A 22,915-nucleotide genomic window follows, 5' to 3' on the forward strand; every position below is an offset into this window, starting at 1 on the left:
ATAGATACCTTTATTTCTCATCAGTTACATACAAGCTCTTCTGCAGTCTTCGAGGGCGGAAACTCTTTTGCGAAATGTAGTGTCGGACGTCATACAACGTTCCATTGATAATGTAGTCGCATGGGTGAAGTATACACTCTTAAAAATGAACTTCACCGCATAGCACGCTCCTAACCAACCATCATCTCAAATGATATCGTTATCTGCCGTGATTTGTTGAAAACGGGAGGCGTACGCCTTTTCTGTGACAATTATGAACAGCATAAGTGTCACAGAAAAGGCGTACGCCTCCCGTTTTCAACAAATCAGGGCAGATAACGATATCATTCGAGATGATGGTTGGCTAGGAGCGTGCTATGCGGTGAAGTTCATTTTTAAGAGTGTATGCCCTACTTGTTTCGGAATAAATACAAGTCAGTAGGAAGGTTTGCAACGCACTTCAGCTTAACTTACTTGATCTTTTGCAACATCTCCACGACGTATCTGTTCATTTGCCCACGTCCTGTGCGTGGTGGCTCATCTGTGTTGTTACCCGAAATTAATCTGTCAAAATCGCCTGCAATTGATAGTTTCAACACTAGTAACAGTGTCACTGGAGCATCACATGTGATATCTTCACCCTGACGCTAAGTGATGATACAAGTTAACCAGTAGGGTAACGAGCACACTGAGGTAACAGATAGAGGATAAGATAATATGAATGTATATAGTAATAACCACACTGCGCAAATAAAGTTATAGGAACCCACATGCTAGGAACATTATCAAGGAAAAGGTGCACGAAACATAGCACTACAGGCACACAACTAACCTTCAATTCAAGAAGTCCAACGGCTTCCGGAGGTATCTTCCAAGGTACACACAGAAACAGATATCAAGATATCACTAGGAAGGCACAATAAACAGTCACAGCACCGGGGCACCAAAACCACGACGAAAGACGATTCCCCCGAGCGAGAGCCCTCAAAACATACGTCTGAACGCATCCGACGCGAAATTTTAATGAGCAGCAGGGACGCGGGACGCGCTGCGCACTCCAAGGGCGTTGCCTGTAACGGCCGGCTCTCCCCGCGCTTTATCATGCAACCAAAAAGTCGCGCTAAGACGGGACCAGAGCTATCGGAAAGAGGATGTTTTCCCCGTCAAAATAAGTCCTCGATCACGTTCCTACGCCAACAAACAACCGATACCGAGAAAAATGCCAGCAGCCCTGCGAATATAGGTGGCATGCATGTGACGTCACGGCGCCGCTTCCCCTCTCGTTTCACTCTCTCTGGTGATCCATCTCCCAGACGCACGTGTATCCGTTCTCCGTATGTTTTGAACGTTCATGGTCCATCCGCTCGTGTGATTTTTGTCGATTTGTTATGCCGAGTTCCTGGACTGCATCAGGCTACACTGACACGCTCAATGATGTGGACAGAAAGCGGTACAATGAAAAAGTTTTGCTGTGTTATGGTGATCCGTACAAGATGGATCTTTCGGAATTTTCGTTTGATGACAGCCAATACCCTGACGTTGGACTCGTCGAAATCAACAACTATCTAGTCCTTTCAACGAGCTACATATCCAGGAAGCAAATGAAGGCCTTTAGGTCACTAGAAGCGCACAATTATGTGACTAGCAGGCGGGTTAACAAACCTCGGACGAAGATTCTGCCGGGCAACAGGATCTTAATGATCTCAGAAGTAAGTAAAAATGCTCGCATTTGCATAGTTTTTCTAGTACTGGAGCAGGGCAGTATAGTGTACTGTATTTGTTACTAATGTGCTACATTTTTTATTAGGTCTTCCATTCACAGCGCTTACGGGAGTCACCCCTGTCTGTGTGGATTTTGATTGAGTCTGACGGCGACGTCGTCACTGCTCACTGTTCGTGCATGGCTGGGATCGGTGAGGTGTGTTCGCACGTTGCGGCCGTCTTATTCTACACGGAGGTTTCTGTGCGGGCAAGAGACTCCGTGGCAACGACCGACAGGGAAAACCAGTGGCTACCAGCAGCAAGAAAGGGGTATGTGTCGAAGGCCCCACTGGCAAAGCTGGACTTCTCATCCGCAAAGAAGAAAAAACAAAAGCTTGATGCATCACATTCACTCAGACTTGATGAAGATATCCACCAACCGAGAAGTCCTTCTGTTGCTGCACAGCCTGGCCCCTCACCAGAAAGCTATAACAAGTTCCTCGACAGGCTGCACAAGAGCAGCTCTAAGCCAGTCGTACTTTCATTACTGGAGCCGTATGCTGAATCACACATCCCTGAGCTCTCCAAATATCCTGCCGTGATGCTAAAATCCCTTTATGACCCAAACGCAGTGAACAAGAATTGGAATGACCTAATTGCTGAGTGCTCCACACTTGTGAATTCACTGAACCTCAGTAAAAGAGCCCAATCCCAAATTGAGGAGCAAACTCGTGGCCAGGCAAGCTCTCACAAATGGTTTGTGTACCGGCTGGGCAGGGTCACTGCCTCGGTCTTCTATGATGTATGTCATGCAAGTGTAGGAAAACCACCTATGAGCCTGCTAACTAAGATATGCGAAGTTGGCAAGCCCGTGAATGCCCCTGCTTTGAAGTGGGGAAGAAAAGAAGAGAAGAATGCCAAGGCTGCATACCAGCTACGTGCTCAGTGCCTGCATGACAATGTAGAATTTCAAGATTGTGGCCTGCTTGTTTCACTCGATAACGCCTATGTTGGGGCTACCCTTGATGGACTTGTTTCGTGTACATGCTGTGGCAAGGGTGTGTATGAGCTCAAGTGTCCTTTCTCTGCAGTAAATCTGTTATTCGACGAAGCACTCGATCTGCCTTCATTCTGCTTGGAGAGGAGGGATGGCAGCGTCTGTGTCAAAAACAGACACAGGTACTTATATCAAGTGCAGCTGCAGGTGTTCTGTACTGAACGACTGTATGCAGACCTAGCCGTGTGGACGCCAAACTGGATCCACGTAGAAAGAGTATACTTTGATCCAGATTTCATAAAGGAGGAACTGGGGAAAGCCAAGGTGTTTTACGTGCAAGCTGTTATGCCCGAACTAAGAGTGAAATGGTTTACTCGTCATGGCAAGCCCTCTGCAGACAACGTGCCAGCTCGTGTGCTCGCACCAGTGCCACAACCCCAGTAGCTGACTTACTGCAAGTGCAAAGGACCTGAAGAGGGGCGAATGATCTGTTGTGACAGTGACACATGTAGAATTTGTTGGTACCACTTCAAGTGTGTGGGCCTGAAACGTGCTCCAAAGTCGAAGAAATGGTTGTGTGATGCTTGTCAAGCAGAAACTCAACAGCAAAAGTATAAAGTTTGAATGAGCCACACACATGCTTGTTACCTTGACCCATACAGCTGTCTAGTCCATGTTGTTTTACTAAAGTACCTTTAAAATCAGAAAAAAAGCTGTAGCTACATACACAGTAGATTACTCAAACGGCACCACTGACTTACAAAAGTTACACAATGCACAGCAAACTGTAACTATTTGGTCTGGCACTGTGAATTCATCACATTCATCACCAGTTTTCATAAACTCAACAGGAAGGCACCCCTTCAAAATTCTGTATTTCCTTCTCACAAGTCCAATAACACGTTCGACGTGGATTCTCACATTTGAGATCTCACGTGACTGCTCAATGTCTGCAAATGAGAGCTGTCGTTTCCCGCGTGTAAATGACGGGATTGCCAGGCTGGCCTGCCTGATTCCCACTGAATCGCTTATTAAGAAACCTCGGTCTGCAAGTACAATGTCTCTTGGATGAATGTTGTCCAGGACACCTGAAGTTTCTGTAATCTCAGTGTCACTTGCACGACCACCATAACCACGTGAAATGAAGATTATACATCCTTGTGGTGCAATGCCTAGGAGATATTTTACAGTATTGTGTCCCTTATAGTTGGACCATGTAGCACTTCGTGGATTGAATGATGATGGCCTGTCCATGAAAATTTCAAAACAGTCGAGAATCACGGAAACCCGTGTCCCAAAACTCTCTCGAAATGCCATAGGCATGGTTCGAGATTGTGTATGTCGATCAGGCCACTGAATGAAACCTTTCAATGCTGTGTACAAGCACGTCAACCACCTGTGGAAATTTCTGGATGCAGCGCTCCGTGATATGCCAAACCTATACCCTATGTCTTCGAAGGGCACATTCAGTCTCACTTTTAAAAAGAATGCAATCAGCTCTTGGAACTTCGTGAGCTTACTGATCTCCGACTTTGGCACAGTGTCGTCAACTAAGTCGTACACTAAGTCTACACTAATATATCATACAATGGAAGTCCTGTGTAGAATTTCACATACTCGTGGTTCTCCTTGAAATGTTCCTGTGTCAGCTCAAGGCTGGACAATTTCTGACGTAGATGAAGAACTTCACATCTTAGTGCCATGTTGTCTTGCTGAAGTTGCTCGATATGTTCTTGATGAAGATCTGTCTGTACTGATGTGCCTGAAAATAAGCCCCGGCAAAAATTAGTATAACATGCAGACCTATGGTGAATGTCATGGCAGCACATCAAGGTGATTAAGTGTACCTGTATCTGCTCCCGGGAGGACATCACCACCATCCTCACTGCTTGACTGTAAACATACTAGTCACCAGAAATTTCGAAATGTCATTCACAATCTTGGTCAACAAAGTGAGGGTATGAAAAAGCCCTACCTAGTGCTTTTGTGACTAGATCATCATCATTGTTTTCAGTTCCAATCTCTCTGCTATCAGAGTGGCCTAGGAGGATTTCAACCATGTAATGAAACACATAACTTGATAAAAACATTTTCGCTGTGCGCGGCCAGTAGCATCAAGGCTATTCCTTGACAGCGGCAATCAACACAAATCTTACGCACATACTTTCCGCTTTGCGAATGCGGTGTTCACTGCACATAGCTTTAGCACGTCGTTTTGCCCTTTCGTAGCGGCCCACCACAGCTTCAGTTCTCACAGGGTTCCTTTCGTAGCCCATGTTAAGACTGGGTGCCCAGTCCGGACTGATTGTGTCGTGCAACAACGCGGGTTCACCTGCGTAATGAACGTCTTTGTAGCACACGCCGTATCGGCCCTCCTCTGTCAGCGCGAGTGGCGTAATGACAACTCCTTTCAGGGCACGATGTCTTACCTTGCACGAAGTGTAGACTGCATACTCTTGCGTTTTTTATCTTCTTTTTGGTCAAATCCGACCGCTTGATGCGAGCGAGCCACAGCCTACGTCTGTCCGCGCTTAGAATCTCTGCTGCCTTTCCTTCCTTTTCTACGACCTTTAGGATCCTAAAAAAGCGCACCTTCTCGACTGAACCGGTCTTCTGTCGGCTGCTTCTACTGGAGTGATTCACGACTGTACAGAAAACCATATCGACTACAGCCGCAGTACTCCGTCAGATCAAGATTTGCAGCCGATACGGGAGAAGCAGGAAACACAAACAAGGCACTAATCATGGATCACCACTATGGCGGCGCCTTCCCACAATACATTGCGTCGTGACGTATATGCACACCACCTATAAGGAGCCGCTCTTGCCATGCTGTGCTAACTCGAGAACAGAGATGGATAGAAAGATGCCGGAAGTTTCTACGTATTCGGCTTGCGGAGTACAGGAACTCGTTAATAGCTGGTTCAGAGCCCCCGCAGGGTTCGAACCTAAAAACAGGGACAAAAACTGCAGAATGGCGGTTAGCCTAAGGAATTTCAAGAATAACGTCATAACCGCAGCAAAAAGACGGGTGGTGTGAATTGGAAAGTTGTAGCGCAAAGAACGGAGCACGCGCACCCAAAATTTCGAGTAAATGGGACGTAAGGTAAGCGAGATACGGCACAAACTAGAAGGAAGCGTTTCCGGGTGGCGTTACCCAGACTAAGCGGTGCCAACCACGAAACCCTCGAACTCCAAAGCCCATATCTGTAGAACGGAACGTCGCGCGCCTACGAGATTTAAACCGTGTGAAAGAGCATGTCGAGAGTAGTATAGAGCCGTTACGCACAACATCCTTTTTCTAATCCAGTTCTAGGAATTTCTAATCCACCACCCATTTCTAATCCAGGTCAAGCCAGGTCTAATCCAGGCTCCACCACTTCACTGTGATCCATCCTATTTCTATGTGATTGGCTACCCTTCATTGCCACATTTGCTCACTCGCTCATAGACACCAAAATTATCTATTCTATTCAATTGTTTTTTGTAGTGTCTTGACAGGATATTCTGTATCGTGCCCAATGTTGAACAGGACAACGACAGAGGCTCCTTTTCGTCCGTACACTTCAATGCTTTATTTTCGACTCCTTCATGTCAAGCCACTTCTAAGTCCTCTGGTTTGTTGGTCACAGCTCCACCCCTTCATCCATCTAATTTCTATGTGATTGGCTACCATTAATTGCCACAACATCTGCTCACTCGCTCGTAGACACCAAAATGATCTATTCTATTCAATTCTAAGTCATAGGCTTCCAAATCGCTCACCTGTCTATTGGTCCGGGGGTGGTCACTTTTATTCATTTCTAAAACCTAGTGATTGTCCTATTGGCTGCCTCTCATACATGCTCGATAGACTCATTTGTCATTTCCACTCTCTAGTTACTCGGCCACACTCTTTCAACTGCATATTGCTTCATAATTTCAACCGCAGCATAGACACCCGCTCATTGATCAATTCCATTCATTTCTGGGCCAGCTCACAGGCCCCCCAAATTGGATATTGGCTTGGGATGCTTTCTAGTTAAGCTAGGACAACGCTTCGGAACAGTAGGGACGTAGAAAAACACGGGAAATAGTTTTCAATGTTTATTGAGTACATCATGGCAGTCTCGGAGAGATTGTAGTTCTCTCTGGGGCACTTCCAGGCACACTGGACATTTCCATTAACATCCATGGCGTTTTTCGCATAAGTACCATGTGGATCACCCAGGCGTTCGTCCTTCTCCATCCACGGCTCAATCCCAGACCGCACGCGAGAACAGCATGTCACAGAAGTATCAGTTCTCTTCCTGCACATCTTCTGGAGCGAAAAAAGAATGTTATGAGCTTCACTATTTACATCATCTATTTAAACTTACCATATTCACAGCTTCCGTAAGGGTAGGATTCGCTGTCATTGCAGAGGTATCGCTTGTCGTCATATGCCATCAGACTTCTTTTGACATTTCTGATGGTGTACATGCACTGTTTCTTTCCAACTATTGACACTTGCTCATTCGATACGCTCGTGTGATTGAACAAGGTATCGTAGTATGTCTCATGGAGGAGGTGCTTGCGTACAATATTTTTCTTTACCCCTTTAGCTCTTGCAATTTGCTTTTCTCCAGCTAGTTTGATAGAGTACATTTTAGCTTTCAAGCATATTACTTCTTCGATAGGTACACTACCAGTTTCGCTTTTGAATGCCCCAAGTCTTCCACGATTCTTTTCACTGTACAGTGGATGATCCCGATCAAAGGAAGACAAATCTAAATGGTCGTCGGCGATCGCTCGTAACTGATCTTCGTAGTCCTTGCAGAATAGGCCAAGGATCAGAGAATCCGTGTCAAAGTAACAGGTAATCACCGGACAAGTGAGCTTGCTCAGCAAGGTTTCATAGTAGAATGAGTACATGGTTAATTTACTGAGTTCTAAAATCGTAAACCCAATCTGGAGCGGGAAATCGCGTCGCACTTTTCTTTTGCGGATTTCGTACATGACACAATTCGGGGACAAAATTTCCATCCTCACGCATTCTGCCCGACTCCCGAGGCGACTCGCCGTTTCCTCATCGAAGGCTACTCGAATGTCCCGAATGTTAAATTTATTTAAAAGCGTTCTCCCGAATACCGCATTATTTGAGAGTTTATAGAAATTTTTTTCGAACGTTGTGCTCGAGGCAATGCGCCTGGCAACATTGTCCTCAATATAGGGACGCAGGAATGGTGCCTGGCGAAATTTTAGGATTCGGTGAATTTTTGTCACCCTCATGCCCAATCTGCAGTAGAGTGCGAGCAGTGCGTAATGAACGACGTACTCGACCTTGTCCTTGCACGTGAGCAGCAGCTTTTTGCTGTTAGCTGGCTGATACATTAATTCTTCGAGAAGCCCTCGCTGGAATGGCGAGAGCCATTCCTCCGGGACCACCGCCTTCTCGGGAGCCAGGGGGAAGTATCGCGTTAGAGCGTGGATAGATTTTGAATACTCCAAGTCGCACACATACACGTACCCCACATCAGAATCCGTGGGGTGACGCATAAAATCCACGGAGCTAAAATCCTCGACCCATTCGAAATCACCGACGGGGAGGTGCTTTATCATACTAAATCCATAAAGATTGTTGCAATCTATGTATGATATGTACACCTCCTCTTTATCGGGATCATAGCCACTACACAGAGGGTTGTTAGCCTGCAAATGATGCCTGCTCGCCTGACAGAGCCCACCTCTAACGCCTGATTCGATGGTTCTGTACATGTCCTCTTCGGTGATCAATTCCAATTTTGCCTGCGTGTAATTTAGGGCGCATTGCCACGAATAGGATGCCAGAGAAACACAATGAAGCAATTCCAATCCGCGCGCACTGTAGCACAGACGTCGGAAGTGCTGCATCACGTCCGCATGTAATATGGCATCCGTTTTCAGGTACAATGCATTATAATCCCTCAAATTTGAGCACCCAAAATGTTCAAATACGAGCAATGCATACTGGTAGTCCTCCTCACTTATATCCTCCCCCGTGAGATCGTTTCGAAAGAAGGATTTTTCTGGCAAGGTCAATTCATCGTAAACTGCAAAAGAACTGACATAGCTGTACGGGAATACACCTTTACGAAGTAAAATTTCGTAGTCCTTTCCAAATACCTGCTTCAAGCATTGGAATGCCTCGGCTCCCCCCATGGATTTGACGGTTTCCACGAGGTCCCCAAACGACGAATTTAGGTACTGCATGGTATCTCTGAAGAGGAAGGTACCAATTTCGAACGAACGAATTTTTTCTATGGAGCTGGCCACAATGAAGGAAGGTCGCTTCCACCCGAGAATGTGAAATTCCCGTAACAGTCCAGCCAGATCATAAGACAAATTGTGGACCATGATCGGCAATTTTTCTCTGGTAGTGCACGCGACGTTACAGGGGTTGCACAGTGTCGCGATATAATTTGTCTCACCCGCAGTACAGTACAATGCTTCGAATGATCATGATGCCGGACACGAGGTAGGTCTTTCGCGAATTCCCGTTTACAATATGCACAGTGGGTAGCAGCTCTGTGCTTGGCCTGTTGTTCATCGCTCAACACCATTGCAGCGGGGCAGGCGTTCAAGGCAATCATTTCATCACGCATTTCCATGAGTGCCTTTACACACTGCTTTGCCGCATCTTCCCCATGGTGTGTTCTAATGCGCATCACCTTTGAGTCATGGGTACGCACGAGCACAGCACAGAAGCTAGAGGTAATGTGACGTTGCATGCCAACACCACTGGGTGCGAGTACGCTCTCAGTGTCCAACGCAACGACATAGTTGTACTGTTGCATGTACTGTATTTTAGTAAACTCTATAAAAATTTTTCCCGGCTCGCAAAATTCCAACAGGATTTCGTTTATGTCCGTGCAAAGGCATCGATGTTTCGCCATGCTCTCTTCCTTCACGAAAGAGCGTGTGCAGCGTTCGCATACAAAATGGTTACTTCTTGTTGTCAACAAGCGTTCGAGGGCCTTTATTCCAAAAAAATGCCCATCAACCTCCAAAAGATGAATTTTCTTTTCGAATTCCAGTTTTGCGGGTCGCGAAACGTGCACTCCCTGATCGACATAGGCGTAAACATACACGGATATCGTTTTGGACTTCAAATTCATCCAGATCAGAGAATGAAACAGGGAAGCGGCTTGGCCACCAGTAATCTGCTGCATAATTTTCACATTTTTTCCACGAATTCCTTTCCTGTGGATGCAGGAGAGCGAGTGTATTGTATTTAAAACATTCACCCTCCTTGCGTGCTGGTAAATGGATATTCGTTAACACGTTCGTGCGTTTAGCCAAATTTGTGGGAAGTACCCCCTCGCATCGAAACTTTTTAGTTTTCACAGCGGAAATACACATTTGAACTTTTTGGACGTCGGTGGATACAAACCCACTACCCTCACGCTGGTAATTTTCAATGCGCCCGGTGGACTCCTGAATCACGTCCATCAAAGTATTTGCAATAGCTCCGTCGCTGTGGACTTCGCGAGCAAGCGCCATAAAATGAGCTATGTGTGCTGTTATATCCCCTCGATTTTCTTTCATCATTAGAACGTCAGAACAAATGCAAAATCTAAAGGGTATTCTTTGTGCTCGCAAAATAGCAATTATATTGTGGAGGTGGTTCATTAAATATTGTCGCAAGTCCTAAACTCCCTGATCGTGAACAGATGCCAATAGCACAAATGCTTTGACGGTACCTCGAAATGCGCTATCAGTTTGAAAGAAAGGCAGGAAGGAAATGTCCACATAGGGATGTGATCGCTCGACGTGAGCATGCAATGTGCCAGGTGAAATGTCTGGAGAAGATGGTGAATTCTCTTCCAATGGCTCATCATCACCGATATCATGAGGATCAAAAAAGCAGAACACGCATCTAGGCACTGAAAAAAAAAAGAAGCAACACTAAGAAAACGTGCGCCAGAGAGCGTGGATGAAAAATACTTACTTTTGAAGCGAGCTCCGCACACTCCCGAAGCGATGCGAAGACTGCTGCCTCTTTACACATCCTCCCCACTTATATAGCGGCGACCTCGCTGCATGCCCCAACATGCACGGGTGCGAGGAGTCGTCATAGCCTAAAAATAACTTGCTCTGCATGTTCAAGGTCGCAGCCTGCCCTTGGCTTCACATAATGCTCCGTCCGCCTACATCATTGCCGCACCTGAGCGCAAAGTTCGCTATCATCACGTGTCATTCCGATATGCAAGTTGCTTCCATGAGCAGGCGCACAACCATCCCTTTTTGTTCACAGTGGCTGTGGAATTTCAATAATATTACCTAAATGAAACAAGTTGCAGTGAAATGCAGATTCATCTCAGACAGGAATTTCTACCCTCAGCGTTAAACCCTCAGATACCATCGTTTCTGCTCAAATAGCAAAATAGCTATGACTACAAAAATGACTACACATGCTAACAAACTACCATCAACTGACAAAACACCCATTTCTGCTGTCAGATAATTATTGCATAATGCTACATGCACAGCCGCATCGTCGTAAAGAAACCACAGGACAAGGGTACACAAATTCACTTAAGCGGTTAGGGAAAAGGCTTAAGACCTCAGGAATAATCGCGGAGTCACCACACATCGCTACGCGGCTAGCACAAGATAACAACAAGATACTAATGGCGGGTAAAATCGTAACACTGCTAAACAAGCCCCAACATGCCATGACGACGTCACAAACCGGGAAAAAAGCACACACGCGCGCGCACACAGCAGCTCAGGAATGCACAAGGAGAGGTGCTTTATTGGAATTTCTCCTCCTGGCTCAGACTGCTCAAATACCCATAACTGCACGATTAAGCACTGCTTACTTCATCGAGCACCCAACAAAATCTAACAAACAAACAAACAAAAACAAACAAACCCACTTTCCGTGATAGAACACTATTCAGCTTTACCAAGTGAGTTTCTTCTGCTTTAGCAGTGAAAGAAGAAAAGAGCCATGAAAAATTACACATACTTTTGCTTGAATAGCTATAACTGCAAAAAAAAAGAAAAGAAGAGAAAGCGAAGCACATGCTAATAAACGGGGAAAAAGGCACTCATTTCTGCTATCAGATAATTATTGCATAATGCTACATACACAGTCGCGTTGTCCCTGTGTAAATAAAGCACAGGACAAGGGTACACAAATCGAATTGGGAAAATCACTTCTACTCGCGCAGCATAATACGATATACGCTGATTTTTTTATTTTTTTTACGGGCGAAAATTGCAATAAGAAGCCACTGCTACGCAAGTGCAACAACCCTTATTTTTAAACCAACATTTCATGCAATACCACATAAATTTATCACTCGAGTCACACGAAAAGGCGTACACAATGTACTTACTGGTTAAGTGGGGTCACAGTTGCACACACACACACACACACACCCACAACACAGACACAACGAGCGACAATGAAAAATAAGAAATTACACGCACTTCTGCACGAATAGCAAAGTGTCAAGCATGACAAAACACATTTTCTACCACCAGAAAATTATTCAACAGAATAATACAATACTCGCAAAAACTAAGCTTGTATGGCAAACACACAACCTGAGGAACACACCCCAAGGTAAATATAGATGGTAGTGAAGCTTGCATTGGCCACCACGTCTTCAAGGGCGGCCATGATAAAGACCGTCAGTGCCATCCATCCGTTGCGGGGCAAACTACAAATTCCGTCATAATGACGTCACCTGGTACGTCACCATTACGTATAGCGCGGGGCGGGCGCTCGCGCTGCGCGTGCGTTCCATCGCAATGTCGAGCCGCGAAATATCAGAACCGCTGTTGAAAGAAAATCCAAGAGCAAAAACTCAAACAATTTGTAAACAGAGAAGAATCAACACTAGCGACATGCGTGCAACAAAGGACACAGGAGACCAGGTGGGGGCTTGCTCTCTTTTATCACAGGTAAATTCGCCATGCCGTTGTAAACAGTATAAATAGTCACATGAGACAATTGATGTTCTGAGGCTGGAACACAGAGACTTTTCAGTGACTTTCATCTTTCATCATAAATACCCACGACAGAATGTTGCGCAAAATAACCAGTATGACAGTCCATGTACTGAATAAGCACGAAAGGATAATGTACAAATTCCAGCAAACACAGATGGGGCCCAGGACCTTAATGTCCAATGCACGCTGCTATAGCTGTCCTCATGTACATCCGGAACTTTCCACATATCTCTCGTACAAAGAAGGTGGAAGTGAACATATTTGCACTTGAAGATCACATTATATGATATTTGCATACTGTGTGGTGCTATGTCTGCCCACAGTTTTTGGCACTGGAACGAATGCTATGGGGGAATAAGAAGGCACAAGTCCATTAGCTAATTTTAGAAGTCTGTGGTACTTTATCTTGCAAAACAGGCACAACAGTATCAGCTTCCAGCAATGACAACCTTGTTCAGTGTGTACACACCCTGCTGATGACTACTTCTACTTTGATTACAACAGCATTTTTGTATTAAAGGAATGTCAAAGCATCAACAATGTTCTGTGCTTCTGCTATTTTGTGCACATTTTGCCATGTGGTGTAGATTTGCAAGCTGCACAAGGTGCTTAGCCCTGCACATAACTGCTCCTACATACTTGCACACAACTACTGAACTCAGCGCAGGATTCAAAATATAAAATTACCTGCTAGGGATCTATGTACGCAGGTATACACTTAATACGTATCAAAGAATAGGCAAACTGCTGAAGATTCAAAATAGAAAATGTATGCTAGGTATCTATTTACACAGGTGTACAAACACTAAACATATAAATAATTGGCAGCACAGACTACTGAACTCTGCATGGCTGTCAAAATACAAATAACACAGTAAGGAACTATGTGCAAAAGTGCACTTTGACAAATCGTATGCTTCACAGGAATGAAAGAATTACAAGAGATCATGTGTAATCTGGGTTACAACTGAAAGCACTGGATAGACAACAGAACCATGCATATCCCTTTGCATGGAAAGAAAACTTCTGGTGACATCACAACAACGTGCAGAGATTACAAACTTAGTCTCGCTGCCTGCTGCAGTGCCTTCTGACGTAACGTACTACTTCGTACTTCCTCATTCCTTTCTCGTGCAAACCAGAACAGTCGTACCCTCAGAAAAAAGTGAAATAGATCATCATACACGGATGAAAAACACAAACTCAATGTCTTTGGCACAAGTATGTCCAACGCAGCTTGGACCTGACCCCTTGGGAGGTGAGGAATGTCTTAACGTTGGCTTTGAAGACTTCCTCACACGCACCCACAAACGTCGCAAAGGCAGGAAGAGGAACCGACAGTCAGTGCTCCAAAGTCAGTACTGTCCACATTCTTGACACTCAAATAAAGCAATAGCTGGCTACTGTCCTGAAATGTGGCATTCCCCCGAGGAATGTCCCAAGTTGGACTTGGTGGTTTGAAATGGAAAAGACGGCGATGAAGAAGAAAACGGCTATGAACAGTCACAAAGTGCGCAGTCAACGTACAGCAAACTCGTAGCTAACAACATGGAGAGCGACAGGAACCGGAAGAGTACTCGGCTCTGTCTACAATCTTACGTATTACTGGCAGACCGCGCCAATTGCTACATTAAAAACATGCATATTGTATTAGTACAGACATTATTCGCGCCTCCGATTAAATTATTTTTGTTTACCTTCGTAGTTTGCCCCTCAACAACCACACTCGCATGTGTATCATGAAGGGCGCAGGGTTGCTAACACAGATTTCGTATTTTTTCCCGCCTTCGCTACCATTTATATTTACCTTGCACACCCATTCACATCTGCTTTCTGAATTTGTTATACAGGCGTGAGCGATTCGATAAGAATATAAAGCACGCTGCTTGGAGAAAGCATATTTCATGTGTAGCTCAATCTACTCTATTGAAAATGCGATAAACCTTATTTTTCAAACAAAAAAAAAATCACAGTCGGCATAATATACGGCAATATCGGCAATATCACTGAAGTCAAACACATTGAACTTACTTGTCAAGTGGGGTCCCAGTTGCACAAACGCGCACGCACACTCACACATCTTTAGTGCCTCACAACGAGCAAGAACCCAAGGTCTATTCACAGCCACATAAATTCATATTATTCCTCACGTCAATAATTATCCAACCATCGTCAAAACGGGGAACACGCATATGCCAATGCGAAACAATAGGCCTTCCCGCCGGATGTAATACGATATCGCCAGTCGACCGTCCCGAAGCAGAAAAGAAACACAGCATCTCAGGAATGCATGTTGCCTATACATCCAAGAACAGCGTGCAGCAATTATAATACAGAATAGGATTCATTTCTTTGTACTTTTGTTTGCTTGCATATAAATATTTCACAAGAAATATTACAGAGTGTAAAAGGAGAACTGCATTCACTACACCCTGTAGCTCTTATCATTTTTAAACAAACCAGTTTTCATATGTTCATAACCACACTACCATTCACTAAATAGGGGAGTCACTAACGATTCAAATAAGATAAAATATCATTCCATCATCATTGATTGCAAACTTCACGCAAGAATAAGCAACTGCTGCGCGTCGTATTTTTCTTATAAGAAACACCAAATAGACTCAATCTCGCCGCATTAAACACCAACAGCAAGGACGACTAGGCAATTTTGTATTTATTTTTGTCGTTTCCAGCAGCTCATTACTTTGTGCGAGTCATCAAAAATTAAAAATTTCTGATCTGCTGCTGCGATATCGTATTACATCCGGCGGGAAGGCCTATTGTTTCGCATTGGCATATGCGTGTTCCCCGTTTTGACGATGGTTGGATAATTATTGACGTGAGGAATAATATGAATTTATGTGGCTGTGAATAGACCTTGGGTTCATGCTCGTTGTGAGGCACTAAAAATGTGTGAGTGTGCGTGCGCGTTTGTGCAACTGGGACCCCACTTGACAAGTAAGTTCAATGTGTTTGACTTCAGTGATATTGCCGATATTGCCGTATATTATGCCGACTGTGATTTTTTTTTGTTTGAAAAATAAGGTTTATCACATTTTCAATAGAGCAGATTGAGCTACACATGAAATATGCTTTCTCCAAGCAGCGTGCTTTATATTCTTATCGAATCGCTCACGCCTGTATAACAAATTCAGAAAGCAGATGTGAATGGGTGTGTTCCTCAGGTTGTGTGTTTGCCATACAAGCTTAGTTTTTGCGAGTATTGTATTATTCTGTTTAATAATTTTCTGGTGGTAGAAAATGTGTTTTGTCATGCTTGACACTTTGCTATTCGTGCAGAAGTGCGTGTAATTTCTTATTTTTCATTGTCGCTCGTTGTGTCTGTGTTGTGGGTGTGGGTGTGTGTGTGTGTGTGCAACTGTGACCCCACTTAACCAGTAAGTACATTGTGTACGCCTTTTCGTGTGACTCGAGTGATAAATTTATGTGGTATTGCATGAAATGTTGGTTTAAAAATAAGGGTTGTTGCACTTGCGTAGCAGTGGCTTCTTATTGCAATTTTCGCCCGTAAAAAAAAAAAAAAAATCAGCGTTTATCGTATTATGCTGCGCGAGTAGAAGTGATTTTCCCAATTCGATTTGTGTACCCTTGTCCTGTGCTTTCTTTACACAGGGACAACGCGACTGCGTATGTAGCATTATGCAATAATTATCTGATAGCAGAAATGAGTGCCTTTTTCCCCGTTTATTAGCATGTGCTTCGCTTTTTCTTCTTTTCTTTTTTTTTTGCAGTTATAGCTATTCAAGCAAAAGTACGTGTAATTTTTCATGGCTCTTTTCTTCTTTCACTGCTAAAGCAGAAGAAAATCACTTGGTAAAGCTGAATAGTGTTCTATCATGGAAAGTGGGTTTGTTTGTTTTTGTTTGTTTGTTTGTTAGATTTTGTTGGGTGCTCGATGAAGTAAGCAGTGCTTAATCGTGCAGCTATGGGTATTTGAGCAGTCTGAGCCAGGAGTAGAAATTCCAATAAAGCACCTCTCCTTGTGCATTCCTGAGCTGCTGTGTGCGCGCGCATGTGTGCTTTTTTCCCGGTTTGTGACGTCATCATGGCATGTTGGGGCTTGTTTAGCAGTGTTACGATTTTACCCGCCATTAGTATCTTGTTGTTATCTTGTGCTAGCCGCGTAGCGATGTGTGGTGACTCTGCGATTATTCCTGAGGTCTTAAGCCTTTTCCCTCACCGCTTAAGTGAATTTGTGTACCCTTGTCCTGTGGTTTCTTTACGACGATGCGGCTGTGCATGTAGCATTATGCAATAATTATCTGACAGCAGAAGTGGGTGTTTTGTCAGTTGATGGTAGTTTGTTAGCATGTGTAGTCATTTTTGTAGTCATAGCTATTTTGCTATTTGAGCAGAAATGATGGTATCTGAGGGTTTAACGCTGAGGGTAGAAATTCCTGTCTGAGATGAATCTGCATTTCACTGCAACTTGTTTCATTTAGGTAATATTATTGAAATTCCACAGCCACTGTGAACAAAAAGGGATGGTTGTGCGCCTGCTAATGGAAGCAACTTGCATATCGGAATGACACGTGATGATAGCGAACTTTGCGCTCAGGTGCGGCAATGGTGTAGGCGGACGGAGCATTATGTGAAGCCAAGGGCAGGCTGCGACCTTGAACATGCAGAGCAAGTTATTTTTAGGCTATGACGACTCCTCGCACCCGTGCATGTTGGGGCATGCAGCGAGGTCGCCGCTATATAAGTGGGGAGGATGTGTAAAGAGGCAGCAGTCTTCGCATCGCTTCGGGAGTGTGCGGAGCTCGCTTCAAAAGTAAGTATTTTTCATCCACGCTCTCTGGCGCACGTTTTCTTAGTGTTGCTTCTTTTTTTTTTCAGTGCCTAGATGCGTGTTCTGCTTTTTTGATCCTCATGATATCGGTGATGATGAGCCATTGGAAGAGAATTCACCATCTTCTCCAGACATTTCACCTGGCACATTGCATGCTCACGTCGAGCGATCACATCCCTATGTGGACATTTCCTTCCTGCCTTTCTTTCAAACTGATAGCGCATTTCGAGGTACCGTCAAAGCGTTTGTGCTATTGGCATCTGTTCACGATCAGGGAGTAGAGGACTTGTGACAATATTTAATGAACCACCTCCACAATATAATTGCTATTTTGCGAGCACAAAGAATACCCTTTAGATTTTGCATTTGTTCTGACGTTCTAATGATGAAAGAAAATCGAGGGGATATAACAGCCCAGCAAACCATTAATATCCCTGGGACATCCCTACAAGGTCGCGAACGTCACGAATATCTCGACATCCATAGGATATCTATGGGATATCGCACAATTTCATTGCGTTTTGGGCTTACTCCAGTAAACAATAGACGTCACATGTATGTTGGAAGGATATCGCGCTCTGGATGTTTGAATGTCCCATGACAAGCAGCCTGCAGATCCTAGGGATGTCTATGGGAGATCCAGGAAATATTTGTTTGTCCTTATAGAGATGGTAACCTGAATTAAAAACAGAGTAGTTGGTAGGAAGGGATGTCAGAAATGTTGTTGGGTATACTGTGGGTTGATGCAGAAACACAGGAATTGCGAAGATACATCCTCGTCACCGTTACAAATGGTTTATGCCACGCTACCCCTAACGAACGTGTGTGTAACGATTTGTATTTCAGTATATGTTCCATCCGGCTCGCAAATAGAGGTTACTGCGGGTTTTCCCAAGTGGTCCAAGTGAGGCGGGCAGAGTTCGGCACTTATGCTGGCGTGTCCCACGGTGTTGCTGTACTGTGATGAATCCTGTTAGGCTAAGGTAATGTTTTGTTCCCAATAGTATCAAATGGGTTAAAACACACAATAAATACTATTTGGTGGTACACAGTTGCAGTGGTCTCTACGCACTCTACAAACACTAAATATGTGATGCAAAAAATTGTTAAAAGCAAAATATGTACGATATTCGTAACCTCCTGTATATATCCAAATATCCGTGACATACGTCGCAGGGACTTTCAGTGGATCTACAAACATGGCAGAAATGCTAGTCGCTGGGATATCACATGGATGTAAAACGGATCTGTGCCAAACTCCACTGGATATCCAAACGTCCCGGGCGAGATATCTTACGGATATTTGCTGGATGTATCTGGTTTGCTGGGAGCACACATAGCTCATTTTATGGCGCTTGCTCGCGAAGTCCACAGCGACGGAGCTATTGCAAATACTTTGATGGACGTGATTCAGGAGTCCACCGGGCGCATTGAAAATTACCAGAGTGAGGGTAGTGGGTTTGTATCCACCGACGTCCAAAAAGTTCAAATGTGTATTTCCGCTGTGAAAACTAAAAAGTTTCGATGCGAGGGGGTACTTCCCACAAATTTGGCTAAACGCACGAACGTGTTAACGAATATCCATTTACCAGCACGCAAGGAGGGTGAATGTTTTAAATACAATACACTCGCTCTCCTGCATCCACAGGAAAGGAATTCGTGGAAAAAATGTGAAAATTATGCAGCAGATTACTGGTGGCCAAGCCGCTTCCCTGTTTCATTCTCTGATCTGGATGAATTTGAAGTCCAAAACGAGATATCCGTGTATGTTTACGCCTATGTCGATCAGGGAGTGCACGTGTCGCGACCCGCAAAACTGGAATTCCAAAAGAAAATTCATCTTTTGGAGGTTGATGAGCATTTTTTTGGAATAAAGTCCCTCGAACGCTTGTTGACAACAAGAAGTAACCATTTTGTATGCGAACGCTGCACACGCTCTTTCGTGAAGGAAGAGAGCATGGCGAAACATCGACGCCTTTGCACAGACATAAACGAAATCCTGTTGGAATTTTGCGAGCCGGGAAAAATTTTTATAGAGTTTACTAAAATACAGTACATGCAACAGTACAACTATGTCGTTGCGTTGGACACTGAGAGCGTACTCGCACCCAGTGGTGTTGGCATGCAATGTCACATTACCTCTAGCTTCTGTGCTGTGCTCGTGCGTACCCATGACTCAAAGGTGATGCGCATTAGAACACACCATGGGGAAGATGCGGCAAAGCAGTGTGTAAAGGCACTCATGGAAATGCGTGATGAAATGATTGCCTTGAACGCCTGCCCCGCTGCAATGGTGTTGAGCGATGAACAACAGGCCAAGCACAGAGCTGCTACCCACTGTGCATATTGTAAACGGGAATTCGCGAAAGACCTACCTCGTGTCCGGCATCATGATCATTCGAAGCATTGTACTGCGGGTGAGATAAATTATATCGCGACACTGTGCAACCCCTGTAACGTCGCGTGCACTACCAGAGAAAAATTGCCGATCATGGTCCACAATTTGTCTTATGATCTGGCTGGACTGTTACGGGAATTTCACGTTCTCGGGTGGAAGCGACCTCCCTTCATTGTGGCCAGCTCCATAGAAAAAATTCGTTCGTTCGAAATTGGTACCTTCCTCTTCAGAGATACCATGCAGTACCTAAATTCGTCGTTGGGGGACCTCGTGGAAACCGTCAAATCCATGGGGGGAGCCGAGGCATTCCAATGCTTGAAGCAGGTATTTGGAAAGGACTACGAAATTTTACTTCGTAAAGGTGTATTCCCGTACAGCTATGTCAGTTCTTTCGCAGTTTACGATGAATTGACCTTGCCAGAAAAATCCTTCTTTCGAAACGATCTCACGGGGGAGGATATAAGTGAGGAGGACTACCAGTATGCATCGCTCGTATTTGAACATTTTGGGTGCTCAAATTTGAGGGATTATAATGCATTGTACCTGAAAACGGATGCCATATTACATGCGGACGTGATGCAGCACTTCCGACGTCTGTGCTACAGTGCGCGCGGATTGGAATTGCTTCATTGTGTTTCTCTGGCATCCTATTCGTGGCAATGCGCCCTAAATTACACGCAGGCAAAATTGGAATTGATCACCGAAGAGGACATGTACAGAACCATCGAATCAGGCGTTAGAGGTGGGCTCTGTCAGGCGAGCAGGCGTCATTTACAGGCTAACAACCCTCTGTGTAGTGGCTATGATCCCGATAAAGAGGAGGTGTACATATCATACATAGATTGCAACAATCTTTATGGATTTAGTATCATAAAGCACCTCCCCGTCGGTGATTTCGAATGGGTCGAGGATTTTAGCTCCGTGGATTTTATGCGTCACCCCACGGATTCTGATGTGGGGTACGTGTATGTGTGCGACTTGGAGTATCCAAAATCTATCCACGCTCTAACGCGATACGTCCCCCTGGCTCCCGAGAAGGCGGTGGTCCCGGAGGAATGGCTCTCGCCATTCCAGCGAGGGCTTCTCGAAGAATTAATGTATCAGCCAGCTAACAGCAAAAAGCTGCTGCTCACGTGCAAGGACAAGGTCGAGTACATCGTTCATTACGCACTGCTCGCACTCTACTGTAGATTGGGCATGAGGGTGACAAAAATTCACCGAATCCTAAAATTTCGCCAGGCACCATTTCTGCGTCCCTATATTGAGGACAATGTTGCCAGGCGCATTGCCTCGAGCACAACGTTCGAAAAAAATTTCTATAAACTCTCAAATAATGCGGTGTTCGGGAGAACGCTTTTAAATAAATTTAACATGCGGGACATTCGAGTAGCCTTCGATGAGGAGACGGCGAGTCGCCTCGGGAGTCGGGCAGAATGCGTGAGGATGGAAATTTTGTCCCCGAATTGTGTCATGTACGAAATGCGCAAAAGAAAAGTGCGATGCGATTTCCCACTCCAGATTGGGTTTACGATTTTAGAACTCAGTAAATTAACCATGTACTCATTCTACTATGAAACCTTGCTGAGCAAGCTCACTTGTCCGGTGATTACCTGTTACTTTGACACGGATTCTCTGATCCTTGGCCTATTCTGCAAGGACTACGAAGATCAGCTACGAGCGATCGCCGACGACCATTCAGATTTGTCTTCCTTTGATCGGGATCATCCACTGTACAGTGAAAAGAATCGTGGAAGACTTGGGGCATTCAAAAGCTAAACTGGTAGTGTACCTATCGAAGAAGTAATATGCTTGAAAGCTAAAATGTACTCTATCAAACTAGCTGGAGAAAAGCAAATTGCAAGAGCTAAAGGGGTGAAGAAAAATATTGTACGCAAGCACCTCCTCCATGAGACATACTACGATACCTTGTTCAATCACACGAGCGTATCGAATGAGCAAGTGTCAATAGTTGGAAAGAAACAGTGCATGTACACCATCAGAAATGTCAAAAGAAGTCTGATGGCATATGACGACAAGCGATACCTCTGCAATGACATCGAATCCTACCCTTACGGAAGCTGTGAATATGGTAAGTTTAAATAGATGATGTAAATAGTGAAGCTCATAACATTCTTTTTTCACTCCAGAAGATGTGCAGGAAGAGAACTGATACTTCTGTGACATGCTGTTCTCGCGTGCGGTCTGGGATTGAGCCGTGGATGGAGAAGGACGAACGCCTGGGTGATCCACATGGTACTTATGCGAAAAACGCCATGGATGTTAATGGAAATGTCCAGTGTGCCTGGAAGTGCCCCAGAGAGAAGTACAATCTCTTAGAGACTGCCATGATGTACTCAATAAACATTGAAAACTATTTCCCGTGTTTTTCTACGTCCCTACTGTTCCGAAGCGTTGTCCTAGCTTAACTAGAAAGCATCCCAAGCCAATATGCAATTTGGGGGGCCTGTGAGCTGGCCCAGAAATGAATGGAATTGATCAATGAGCGGTTGTCTATGCTGCGGTTGAAATTATGAAGCAATATGCAGTTGAAAGAGTGTGGCCGAGTAACTAGAGAGTGGAAATGACAAATGAGTCTATCGAGCATGTGTGAGAGGCAGCCAATAGGACAATCACTAGGTTTTAGAAATGAATAAAAGTGACCACCCCCGGACCAATAGACAGGTGAGCGATTTGGAAGCCTATGACTTAGAATTGAATAGAATAGATCATTTTGGTGTCTACGAGCGAGTGAGCAGATGTTGTGGCAATTAATGGTAGCCAATCACATAGAAATTAGATGGATGAAGGGGTGGAGCTGTGACCAACAAACCAGAGGACTTAGAAGTGGCTTGACATGAAGGAGTCGAAAATAAAGCATTGAAGTGTACGGACGAAAAGGAGCCTCTGTCGTTGTCCTGTTCAACATTGGGCACGATACAGAATATCCTGTCAAGACACTACAAAAAACAATTGAATAGAATAGATAATTTTGGTGTCTATCAGCGAGTGAGCAAATGTGGCAATGAAGGGTAGCCAATCACATAGAAATAGGATGGATCAC

At 44.6% G+C, this 22,915-nt stretch overlaps 2 protein-coding genes across 3 annotated transcripts; one reads left to right on the top strand and one right to left on the bottom strand.

Annotated features, from left to right (window-relative positions):
- Window positions 1-4,245: 4,245 nt before the first annotated feature.
- LOC135384594 (uncharacterized) lies at window positions 4,246-10,909 on the bottom strand. The gene is made up of 5 exons (XM_064613792.1): window positions 10,626-10,909; window positions 7,048-10,560; window positions 5,107-5,322; window positions 4,842-5,009; window positions 4,246-4,439 (listed from the first exon to the last, which is right to left on the bottom strand). The coding sequence occupies exons 2-5, from the start codon at window positions 9,029-9,031 to the stop codon at window positions 4,246-4,248; spliced, it is 2,562 nt and encodes an 853-aa protein (XP_064469862.1). The 5' UTR covers window positions 9,032-10,560; window positions 10,626-10,909.
- A 6,366-nt stretch (window positions 10,910-17,275) lies between these two features.
- On the top strand, window positions 17,276-22,228 carry LOC135383417 (uncharacterized). Of its 2 annotated transcripts, none has more exons than XM_064612877.1 (3): window positions 17,276-17,438; window positions 17,504-21,943; window positions 22,002-22,228. In XM_064612877.1, the coding sequence occupies exon 2, from the start codon at window positions 18,805-18,807 to the stop codon at window positions 21,628-21,630; it is 2,826 nt and encodes a 941-aa protein (XP_064468947.1). In that variant the 5' UTR covers window positions 17,276-17,438; window positions 17,504-18,804; the 3' UTR covers window positions 21,631-21,943; window positions 22,002-22,228. The 2 variants fall into 2 exon arrangements, with proteins under 2 accessions (XP_064468947.1, XP_064468948.1); XM_064612878.1 differs by having other exon boundaries at window positions 22,005-22,228.
- The last annotated feature ends 687 nt before the right edge of the window (window positions 22,229-22,915 follow it).

This window comes from Ornithodoros turicata, chromosome 2 (assembly GCF_037126465.1).
Source record: "Ornithodoros turicata isolate Travis chromosome 2, ASM3712646v1, whole genome shotgun sequence".
Lineage (NCBI taxonomy): Eukaryota > Metazoa > Arthropoda > Arachnida > Ixodida > Argasidae > Ornithodoros > Ornithodoros turicata.